We start from the raw sequence: 12,136 nt of genomic DNA, 5'->3' as shown, positions 1-12,136 counted from the left end.
AGAAACAAGGTACCCTTAGGAGAAAAAAGAGCACTGATGTTAAAACTCGGTTTCTCGTCCTGTTTGCTATGAGATGCTCCACTGTCATTGTGCTGCAGAGGTCCACGTCCAAAAGATACAAGCTGGCCAGATGCAGGGATGTAAGCCAAAGTGTGATAGCTGTTGGGAAAAAAGTATCATTGTGAAGGCTGCCAGCTCACATTTCATGCAGGTGAAGGTAGAGAGAAGAGGGCAACCATGTCCGTCACTGGGCTTGTGTTCTCCCACCCACCTCCTCTTCAGTCTGTCCATCTCGCCTCCTTGATGCCTGTGAACTCCCTTCCATGCACTATTCCTATCAAGACTTTACTGCCCCAAATGCAATAGAATGCAAAACAGCTTTCTTAGTGGATCGTCCGCCTAAACTTTAATTGGGTGATGCGTGAAACAGACATTGCCCTATAGTGCCGGGGAATAGTTGCTGGTGCAGTGATCTGTCTGTTTTAGCATTACATGTTTACTGACTCGAATGCAGAAAGAAATGGGCCTTCATGCCCAAACAGTGATTAAACTCAACACACTACAGTGGCTACATGAGCTTCCTGTCAACACTGCAGGGCACTGGAAAGTTGGATAGAACTGGGCCCTAAGAGAGCTTTCAGTTAAAAATGTATTATTTCAGAGTTTGAGCAGCCATGAATGCAGGTTTAATGTTTAGGTTAGATCTGCTACAACTGGGGATTACTATATATTTCTCAGATGTTTTACCTGCTTCTCAATCAAGGTGACAGAATTCCTATCTGCAGAAATGCCCCAAAGTTCTACTAGTACCTGATGCAACACATTTTTGTGTGCTAGTTCCATTTTCCATGTCAGATCTCTCTAAACTGGTTCTTACATGGTTTCTTGCAATCCACAAATCAAACACAATTCCCATGCAAAAAGTGGCGTAAGGTACAAGCCATGGTACATACCTTCCACACGCCAGGTGAGAAACCTGTCCCTCAAGCCAGTCAACTTTCTGAGGACCAGTCTTTTCAGCTGAAGAACTACTATGCCCCAGCTGGCCAGCGCTGTCATCTCCAAAAGTGAAGACACTGCCGTTCTGTTTAAGAGTTTGAGCAAGCTACAGCTTCAAGCATTACATGACTGCTATAGTATTTTTCAAATTACAATATGTATTTAGTTCAGGGGCAGATCCAGTGTTTGTGGGGGGCCATGAGCATTACCTTAACATTACCTTGGTAATGGGGCAAGGGGGTTGTACTCATAGGTTCCCCTTTCAGCCACGGTCTCTGTGTTCACAGGGGGGTCTGGAACGAATCCTTCATGGATCCGGAGGGACGGGACAGGACACTTGTGTACCATAAGAACATAAGAACATAAGAACAGCCCCACTGGATCAGGCCATAGGCCCATCTAGTCCAGCTTCCTGTATCTCACAGCGGCCCACCAAATGCCCCAGGGAGCACACCAGATAACAAGAGACCTCATCCTGGTGCTCTCCCCTACATCTGGCATTCTGACTTAACCCATTCCTAAAATCAGGAGGTTGCGCATACACATCATGGCTTGTACCCCATAATGGATTTTTCCTCCAGAAACTCGTCCAATCCCCTTTTAAAGGCGTCTAGGCTAGACGCCAGCACCACATCCTGTGGCAAGGAGTTCCACAGACCGACCACGCGCTGAGTAAAGAAATATTTTCTTTTGTCTGTCCTAACCCGCCCAACCAAAGCTTAGCCATGCTGGCATCAGTTCTGGCCAAGCAAACCATCTACTGTTATAAAGCGAGAACTCATACAAATTAGGAATACTACCAGGTTGCCATTTTTAAACACATCAGGAAGCCACTTCCACCACCCCACTCAGTAGCCTCTCCACAAGGACCACAACCTCTCAATTAGCCTTTGGATGCTTGACATCTTCTGCTTCTCTGAAAGGTATTCTCTAGCTTTAAGATGCAATCAGCTGCTAGCAACATAGCAAAGTCATTTTTAAAACATACCTGAGTGAGAACAGCAGTGTGCTCATCCCCACAGCTTATATATATCACATCAAGGTTCCTTAGAGAAGCTACTGACATTGGTTTGAAGACTTGCTCTGTGGGAGAAGCACACCAGATTGTTTTGGTTGGAAGGAAATTTTAAAAACCAAAAAAATGAAAACCCCACTATGTGTCATGCCCATAACCAACCATGGTTTTTTACTCTTGTTTTAGCTGACCATAAGATACCTGGAGTGTGGCAGAAGAGGCTCGAACATACTTTTGCTCTCCTGAAAGCCAAGACCTCTGGATATAGCAAGTAAGAACATAACAGCTGGATCAGGCCATAGGCCCATCTAACTGTATCTCACAGAGGACTACCAAATGCCTTAGGGAGCACACAAGACAACAAGAGACCTGCATCCTGGTGCTCTCCCTTGCACCTGGCATTTTGAGGTAGCCCACTTCCAAAACCAGGAGAGAGCATATACCTATCATGGCTTGTAAATTGTGATGGACTTTTCCTCCAGAAATTTCCTCTCCTTTTAAAAGCATCTAGGCCAGGTTCCATCACCACATCAGTGGATCATTGGTATCCGGGACCTTCCTCCCCCCCCCCCCAGTGAAATCCACAGGTGGAGGGGCTGGCATGGCACTGCAGTGACTTACCTGTAGGCCACATATGGCCTTCCTGTGCATCAGAACACCTCTGGACATGTTTGGAACTCGCTGCCATGGACCAGAGTGCACTCAGTCATAAGAACATAAGAACAGCCCCACTGGATCAGGCTATAGGCCCATCTAGTGCTGCTTCCTGTATCTCACAGCAGCCCACCAAATGCCCCAGGGAGCACACCAGATAACAAGAGACCTGCAAGGCCTCCTGGGAATTGTAGTTTAAGAACATAAGAACAGCCCCACTGGATCAGGCCATAGGCCCATCTAGTCCTGCTTCCTGTATCTCACAGCGGCCCACCAAATGCCCCAGGGAGCACACCAGATAACAGGAGACCTCATCCTGGTGCCCTCCCTTGCATCTGGCCTTCTGACATAACCCATTTCTAAAATCAGGAGGTTGCGCATACACATCATGGCTTGTAACCCATAATGGATTTTTCCTCCAGAAACTTGTCCAATCCCCTTTTAAAGGCGTCTAGGCTAGACGCCAGCACCACATCCTGTGGCAAGGAGTTCCACAGACCGACCACACGCTGAGTAAAGAAATATTTTCTTTTGTCTGTCCTAACCCTCCCAACACTCAATTTTAGCGGATGTCCCCTGGTTCTGGTGTTGTGTGAGAGTGTAAAGAGCATCTCCCTATCAACTCTGTCCATCCCATGCATAATTTTGTATGTCTCAATCATGTCCCCCTTCAGGCGCCTCTTTTCTAGGCTGAAGAGGCCCAAACGCCGTAGCCTTTCCTCATAAGGAAGGTGCCCCAGCCCCGTAATCATCTTAGTCACTCCCTTTTGCACCTTTTCCATTTCCACTATGTCTTTTTTGAGATGCGGCGACCAGAACTGGACACAATACTCCAGGTGTGGCCTTACCATAGATTTGTACAACGGCATTATAATATTAGCTGTTTTGTTCTCATTACCCTTCCTAATGATCCCAAGCATAGAATTGGCCTTCTTCACTGCCGCCGTACATTGGGTCGACACTTTCATCGACCTGTCCACCACCACCCCAAGATCTCTCTCCTGATCTGTCACAGACAGCTCAGAACCCATCAGCCTATATCTAAAGTTTTGATTTTTTGCCCCAATGTGCATGACTTTACACTTACTGACATTGAAGCGCATCTGCCATTTTGCTGCCCATTCTGCCAGTCTGGAGAGATCCTTCTGGAGCTCCTCACAATCACTTTGGTCTTCACCACTCGGAAAGGTTTGGTGTCGTCTGCAAACTTTGCCACCTCACTGCTCATCCCTGTCTCTAGGTCATTTATGAAGAGGTTGAAAAGCACCAGTCCCAGGACAGATCCTTGCGGCACGCCGCTTTTCACCTCTCTCCATTGTGAAAATTGCCCATTGACACCCACTCTCTGCTTCCTGGCCTCCAACCAGTTCTCAATCCATGAGAGGACCTGTCCTCTAATTCCCTGACTGTGGAGTTTTTTCAGTAGCCTTTGGTGAGGGACCGTGTCGAACGCCTTCTGAAAGTCCAGATATATAATGTCCACGGGTTCTCCCGCATCCACATGCCTGTTGACCTTTTCAAAGAATTCTATAAGGTTTGTGAGGCAAGACTTACCCTTACAGAAGCCATGCTGACTCTCCCTCAGCAAGGCCTTGACCAGTCATGGCCAGCAAGTCATGGCCAGGAGGCCTTCTGAGGACTTCAGGTGGAGATTTCCAGCTCATGAAAACATTTTTGTTGAATGCAAAATACAAATACTTTAAACCCAATTTGTTTCTCAAATTCCTACAAGGGAGTTGGGGCACTGTGTTGCCGAGGAAGGCAGCAATGCAACCCCCCAGAGCAGAGCCCTCAACAGGGCTCCCTGTGCCTGCAAAAATCTAAAAAAATTAAAAAGGGCACATCTGGTATTCACGAAACCAGAAGTGCCTTTTTTCTTTTTCTTTTTTGAGATGTTTGCAGGCATGGAGAGCTGTGGCGCTGGCTGCAGGTAGGTAAAAATACCCCTCCCATCCCCAGCAGCAGTGTGATCCTGGGGATTGAATTGCTGCCTTCCCCCCACCCACACCTTGAAGGGGCAGAGACAAGTTGTTCCCTGGCTGGCGGGTCATGACCCACCAGTTTGGGAATGACTGCTCTAAATGATAATGCCTGCTTTCGACAGCTGTGCTCACTCTATGTTTATTGCGCCTTATATCAAAAGTTGCAATCATGTTTTTTTTATAGAGTTGGTACCTGCTTTCTGTCTATCAGACTTAGCTAGCACTGTGAAGTGGACTTACCTCCACTTCCGTTTTCCCTTTAACAGTCCTAATGGGGTTAAGTATTCCTCAAAGCCAAACTCTGAGGGAACTTTACTCCCTCAGTAAATTTTTGTGAGGGCAGGGAAGCGATCCCCAAGATCGCACACCTAAGGCGGGCGAAGCAGGGGTGCTTTCACTTACTTGGACTCAGTGAGGGCTGCTGGAGGTGCAGGAGCCTTAGGGATGCAATCCTGGGAATCGCTTCCCTGCCTCTCTTCCTCCCTCACCCTTAAAGGGACAGGGGAAGCATTACACGAAAAGGTGGGTCGCAACCCACCAGTTTGAGAACCACTGCTCCAAGCCATCATCTACAAAAGTAAGCAGTCATGGAGAGGTTGCTATCAATGCAACCCCAACGCCTTGAGGAAAAAAGGTAGCCATACCTTTTGGGTCAGTCCGACTCAGTCCCAGTTGATGTGCGTTGTTTTTTCCCCATCCATAAGCAACTCCAGAAAGGGAAAGTGCAAAACTATGCGCGCCGCCAGCAGCGACCTCAGCCAGTGGGATGCCATTAAGAGCAGAGACATGCTGTGGCCGAGCTTTGAAAGATTCTCCTTTACCCAGCCCGAGCTGCCCATAGGTGTTCTGGCCCCACGAGTAGACTCTGCCATCTTCATCCAAGGAAAATGAAAATGAACAAGACAGAAATTATATTTATGTTATAGCTTCACAAATTACAGTTCTTCCTTGAAGGAATGCTTTTCATGGCAATTTATCAACTAGGGAACCCCCAAATGCTGTAGGGCATATTTTACGGCAGGGTGGACAGAATAGATTTGTGAGATCTTTTTTTGTTACTACGATCTCTTAGCGCAATCCTACACATGTCTAGTCAGAAGTGTGTAGAAGATTGCAGCCCAAGTCTACCAATCAGAACCAGATGCAAAATAATGTACGTAACAAAGTACCTATGCTTACAAATTAAGGAGCAGAGTGTCTCCAAGCCCTGGAATCTGCTTTCAGTGCCAGAATTACGCTCACAGTCCTTCCATCTTGAACTCCACACCTGCTTTCCTGTCCAAGCTTTTGTTTTTGTTTCACCAACTAAATGGGGGGGAGGGGTTCATTGCTGCTACTGAACAATTGCAGGCCTGAAATGCCGGCCAATCTATTCCAGTCTACCTGAAAGCCAAGGATAGCTTCATTCACTTAACCCCATTGAGAACATGGGGTTCATGGGGTTATCTGTTCACTCAATATATGGGGAAGAGGGATAGTGACAGGGAATCAACTCTTTTATTGTGCTCTGCATTGACAGGGACCAAGTAAAGCAAAGTGAAAAAGCAGACAAAGCCACAAATGATCACCTCTTGTCAGAGCTATGGAGTGATAGTGCCCACATGCAGTCTGGATTATTTTGACCTGAGATAAGGTATCCGTTTTCCTATCAAATTCTATCTTCCTGTGAAAACAAAAACAAAACATGTTTTAAGAAGAAAATCCTTTAGCACTGTAGCCCAAGAACTTTTCTCCCCATCAGGTAAGAGCGCTTTGGATTGCAGCTCCATTGGACTTAAACTGCAATCCTATTTTACCTGTTCACTCAACATATTTACGTTCCATCTTCCTGCCAAAAAAACCACCATCAAAGTTGGCTAACAAAAAGATGCTACTAAAATGTAGTAAACCTGGTTAAAAAGGAAGGAGCTGTGACTGATGAATGACTGGAAAAATAATTGCTACAATCTTTCCTTCTGTTTATATTTTGTTTACAACCCTGTTATCAACCAGTAGGATTTTAAACCTCATCGGGTTTTATAGATAGCTGGAAAGACAGTCCAAAACTAGGTTGCTTTTCAAGTGGCAATGTTTTCATAGAATCGGAGTTGGAAGGGACATACAAGGTCATCTATTCCAACCCCTTGCCTCTAGCAGGAAAACCTCCTAGAGCAGTTGTTCCCAAACTGTGGGTCTGAGGCCCACCAGTGGGTCGTGACCCAATTCCTGGTGGTTCATGAAACTGACAAGGCAGATTAGCCTATGTGCATCAAGGGTTAAAGAAGCTGCTACTTGCAGGGGGTGGTCAAATCATTATAGCCATATCCTTTGGCATTTATAATCCGACAGAAGCCTCTAGGGCAGGAGTGTCAAACATAAGGCCCACTGGCTGAATTCAGCTCCTGGAAGTTATTTATCCGCTACCTGTTACAACTGGGCTCTCCCAGTTTGATAACTGGGCTCTCTCATATCTTGAAAGTATGGACAAGATTTGCACATTTTTTCTCTTCTGTCATCTGCAGCTAATGAGTTAAAAGTGCTTATCTTTGGCCATCATCTGCCCAATGATGTGACTTCCTGCTTAATGATGTCACTTCCAGCCCTCAGCAGGAGCCATGAATCCTAACTTCAGCTTCCTGGATGAGTTTCACATCCCTACTCTAGGGCCTCTAAAAAGTTTGGGAACCACTGTCCCAGAGCATCTCCAGCAGGTGCCTGTCGAAGCTCTGCTTGAAGATCTCCAGTGAGGCAGAGTCCACCATCTCCCTTGGCAACCTGCTTTGACTTAGGCAAAGGAGAGACAGCTTTTCACGGCCATTCACTGAGCCAGTTAGTTTTGCTGGATCAGAAAGCCTGGAAGAAAGTGTTGAATCTACAATCCCCTTCTCTTCCCACAGTGTGTGCCCCAAACACACAATGGAGGAATTTCTCAAACCATAGTTCTGCTTGTTATACAACCTGGAAACTGTGGTTTAAGAGAGCTCCAACTATCAAAGTTCACTCATGGCTTGATCTCTTTGTTTGTTGACTTTGCTTAAACTATAGATTTCAGGTCCTTCCAAGCTCATTCATGAACTGACCTATTGAAAGCATAACCAAGTAGGGATTTGGGCTAAGGATACACAATACTGGCTTCCTTTGTAATCCCTGTTAGTATTATTCAAGGACTTACTTTGGAATCAAGCGTTCTTGAAGTTCTCCAGTGCCCAGTTGTCCAAAAGTGCCACCTCCCCAGGAGAAAAGGTCACCATTGCTGCAAATAGCCAAGGAATGCTCCTTTCCACAGCTTACATGGACTATAGTCTGCTTTTCCAGTGCTTGGATTTGTTCTTCCGGGGGGGGGGGGGGAGGGGGAGGAAAAAAAGACAACCAGAATGTTTACAGTAATACCTTGCATTTTTGTCTAGTTAAGGACCAGAGCATGGATTAAAGTAAAAAAATGGATGAATGTCAAAGCATGGCCTTATTTAGCTTCCACATTTATTTTGGCAAGTGAAAAGTGTATATATAACATATGTGAATGTGTGTGAAATCTAAACAGAAGTAAAAGAAAAACATACTAAGAAAATAGGTGAATGTTGTGGAAAGTTGAATGAAATTGAATGAAAGAGGAAAGCAGGTAGATGAAATTTGACATGTGGTTATAACTGAAAATGGCTGAAAGAACAAAGTGACGAAAGTCAAGATACTGCTGTCTTTGTATAGCTGCATGGTCACTACAACATATTTATATATACCAGGGGTGTCAAACACAAGACCCATGGGACAGAGGCAGCCCCCAGAGGCTCTTTATCTGTTCCTCAGTCTCTCCTAGTGCCACCACCAGCTGCTCTTACCTGCTGAGCTGTGCAGAGGTGTCACTACTGAAAGGGAATCCCATATGATAATTGGGCTCCCCTATAGCTTGAAAATATGATCAAGATTTGTGTATTTTTTTCCTTCTGTCATTTGCAGCTAATGAGTTCCTGACAAAAAAGGGCAAATTTCTGATCATGACCTGCTTAATGACATCACTTCCTGCTTTATGACATCACTTTTGGCCCGCAGCAGGCATCATAAATGCTATTCAGCTCTCTGTATGCAACAAGTTTGACACCCCTGATGTAGATCATGTCTGCAGCATCTGCACAGCGCTGAAATGGATGCAGGATTTGCTTTCCATCAAGAAGTCTGTGTTCTGTACAACTCACCAGTGGCATAGTCAGAGGGGGTGCAAGGCACTAAGTTTTGCAGGGAGCTTCACTGCAGCGCACAAGCAGCCCCTCACTCTCCCCCTCAGAGCCATTCCAGAAAATGGGAGCAAAACTGAGGCTAAAGTAAGATGGAGAGAATGGGGAGTCAAAGCAAATGCCTTCATTTCCCTCCATCCACCCAGAATGGCTCTGAAGGAGAGCGGCCACTTGCACTCTGCAGTGAGGCTCCCTGCAAAACTTAGTGCTTTGCCCCCCCTCTGGCTACACCACTGCAACCAACCCAAATTAATATTTGCCATGAATTCTTTGCAGAAAGAAATAGAGAGCAATCATTACTTTCATGCCCTTAAAAAACCAATTGCTCTCATCCCCTTCCCTATTTCAATCTACCTGTTTCAATCCAACATCCTCCCCCAAAGAACCCCAGGTGAGGACACACATCCACCATTTGTCAACAGAAATCTAAAGTACTGTAAGCTAACAGGCACTCCATGCCCTTAATCCTAGACAGTGGGGAAAGAAAGGAAAGCGAAAGCAGGAGTGGAAAGAGTGAGTCATTCTCTGCAAGCTTGTAGGCAATGAGGAAGAAGCGGAAACCGAAACTTAACAGGGCAAGTAGCGTGCAAGGCAGGGAGAGCGTCGCTCATCAAATCCACATCTCTTCTCCCCGGATTTGGACTCCTCAAAGCCGCCACTTGCAAATATCCCAAGAGAAGGGTGAGGCATTCATGAGTCTCTGACATCCAGTGGTGTTTAAAAGCCATTTTTGCCCAACGTTGCATATACGCAACATTGCCCCAGACTTGACATCACCCCAGAAGACGCCCTGGACCATGCCAAATGGTGTGTGGCTTGCAGAACAGCGGACCCCACACCGACATGGGAAAATCGCTAGGATGAAGAAGTTGCATCTACGCAACAGGGACCAAATGTGTACACATGTGGGCTGGGCAGAAATAGATTAACCCCCTTCACATACACACACTTGAAATCCCTGAAAGTCCCACTTGCACAGCTAAATCACCACACTGGGGGGGGGAATAAGGATGACCAGATGTCCTCTTTTTCCAGGACATGTCCTCTTTTTCAGCCTCATGCCCTGGAAAAGAGTTTAAATGTCCTTTTTCCCTGTGAGCAGGCAGCACATAACTTTCTTGTAATTAATAAATTATATGTAATATAGTTTTTAAATTTAATTATAGTCTAGTGAAACCACGTGAAATCAATACACGAGTGTTTTTAGCTTTCATTTTGCCATGTCCTACATTTTTTGGGATGTCCTACATTTTGGGGTGCCTTGACCCAGGGACATGCAGTGGGTAGGGAGGCAGATGAGGCAGTGCCTTCTCACTGGAGTTCTTCAAAAAGCACCGCTGATGTGTAAGGCATCCGAGCAGCCATAACCCATGCCCAGGCAGGTGAGGCAGTGCCTCCCCACTGGAGTCGTTTGGGAAAAACACCTCCAGTGTGAAGCACCCAAGCACCCACAACCCAAGTGCAACATCCAGTGCGCTGCCTCTCTAGGCTGCCCCTGTCCTATCCTCCTGTAACCAGGAAGCAGCGCTGCTCCCCTCCAAGGGAAGAAGAGGAGGGCAAGAGGAGGGTGGTGTTCAAATCAGCATTTGGGATGCTTGGGGGCCAGAACTGCCTTCCCCCTTTTTCCAAGGGGGAAGGCTGGCAAAGGTAGAGGTGGCCCCAGGTGTGTGAAAGCCTAGGACCGCCTCTGATGGCCTCCCATCCTTGGACAGAGCAAACAAGACTGCAGTCCTCTGGGGCTTACTCCAGAGTAAGTGTAGATAGGGAGATCTTTCCCTGTAGTTGCCTGCTCGACAAAGGAGCCAGGGAAGGTGGAGAGAGAGGAGGTTTTCTCCAGCTTGGAGGGGGAAGGGGACTTGGGGTTCCCACTGTCTTGAGCAGGGAAGGCGGAAGGAAAACTCCCCAAGCAGGATGCCCGAGAATCTGCTTCCCAGCAGGGCGTGGTTGGAAGCGCCTCTTCCTTCACCCTGCAGTGACCTCCCATCCCAAAGTGATAAGGGCTACCCAACACCCCAGGAAAGATAAAAGGACGGGGGGGGGGGAAGAAGGGAAGAGAAGCGGTGAGGATCGCGGAGGCAGAAACAGACGGAAGCCCCCTACTCCCCCCAGTGGCGTAGCCAGAGGGGGGCAAAGCACTAAGTTTTGCAGGGAGCCTCACCGCAGCGTGCAAAGGGCCCAACCCCTCCCCTTCGGAGTTTCCCATCCGTTTCGCTCCCCCTGCCTGCAATGGCTCCGAAGGGGAGAGGGAGAAGCCCCTTGCACATGGGGTGAGGCTCCTTGCAAGACTCGGTGCTTTGCCCCCCCCAGCTAAGCCAGACTTCCCTCTCGAAGGCAGACCTCAAGGGGAAATGAAGGGGCCCTTGCACGTTGCGGTGACTGACCTCCCCCCAAGGCAGACCTCAAGGGGAAAGGAAGGGGCCACTTGCACGTTGCAGTGAGGCTCCCTGCAAAACTTAGTGCTTTGCCCCCCTCTGGCTACGCCACCAACCCTCCCAAGGCAAACATCAAGGGGAAAGGAAGGGGCCCCCTGCACGTTGCGGTGAGGCTCCCTGCAAAACTTAGTGCTTTGCCCCCCTCTGGCTACGCCACCGACCCCCCAAGGCAAACATCAAGGGGAAAGGAAGGGGCCCCCTGCACGTTGCAGTGAGGCTCCCTGCACAACTTAGTGCTTTGCCCCCCTCTGGCTACGCCACCGACCCCTCCCCAGGTAGACCTTCCCATCCTACCTGGCAGGTAGCCGCCACGCCGCCCCGGGGGGAGCCTCCTGCCCAGCTGGCCCCGGGTATTGTCCCCGCAAGAAGCGACGCTGCCGTCGGTGCAAAGCAGCAGCGTGTGCCGCTCCCCGCAAGCCACCAAGCGCACGTCGCGCCCCAGAGGTGCTGTTGGCCCCGGGCGGCAAGACAGGGGAGCGGAGGCTGCCTCCTCCTCTTCCTCGCCCAGCCCCAGCCGCCCGCAGGCGCCGTCCCCCCAGCAGTACAGCATGCCTTCCTCGCAGACCTCACTCCCGTCCAGCCGGAGCCCCTCCACCCCCCAGGACTACGCTCCCGTAAGGCTGCCAGCTCCACCCCTCTCGCCTCCTCTATATACGCAGCCTCTGCCCAGCCTCTCAAGACCAGTCCGCCCTCCCCAGCGGGACAGCCCCGCCCACAGGGAGTTGCCAACTTTCTCCAGGCAAGGCAGCAGCTGCTGCCTTGCCTGGAGAAAGTTGGCAACTCCCTGTGGGCAGTGTTTCTCAAACTATGGGTCGTGAGCCCATTTCAGGTGAGTCCCCATTCATT

The 12,136-nt window shown here is 48.5% G+C and overlaps 1 protein-coding gene across 1 annotated transcript in view; it reads right to left on the bottom strand.

Moving 5' to 3' along the window:
• The window catches only part of LOC136655342 (probable E3 ubiquitin-protein ligase HERC6), a 32,152-nt gene extending 20,255 nt beyond the window's left edge, over window positions 1-11,897 (bottom strand). The window contains exons 1-7 of the mRNA XM_066631712.1: window positions 11,585-11,897; window positions 7,802-7,958; window positions 6,219-6,313; window positions 5,295-5,522; window positions 1,988-2,082; window positions 954-1,084; window positions 14-159 (exon numbers count right to left, since the gene is read on the bottom strand). Of these exons, the coding sequence (XP_066487809.1) occupies window positions 14-159; window positions 954-1,084; window positions 1,988-2,082; window positions 5,295-5,522; window positions 6,219-6,313; window positions 7,802-7,958; window positions 11,585-11,840 (1,108 nt within the window). The 5' untranslated portion in view covers window positions 11,841-11,897. The remainder of the gene's footprint in view (window positions 1-13; window positions 160-953; window positions 1,085-1,987; window positions 2,083-5,294; window positions 5,523-6,218; window positions 6,314-7,801; window positions 7,959-11,584) is intronic.
• Window positions 11,898-12,136: the final 239 nt, after the last annotated feature.

Source organism: Tiliqua scincoides, chromosome 6, assembly GCF_035046505.1.
Source record: "Tiliqua scincoides isolate rTilSci1 chromosome 6, rTilSci1.hap2, whole genome shotgun sequence".
Lineage (NCBI taxonomy): Eukaryota > Metazoa > Chordata > Lepidosauria > Squamata > Scincidae > Tiliqua > Tiliqua scincoides.
The sequence above is the reverse complement of the archived record's forward strand: the minus strand, read 5'-3'. Positions and strand labels throughout refer to the sequence as shown.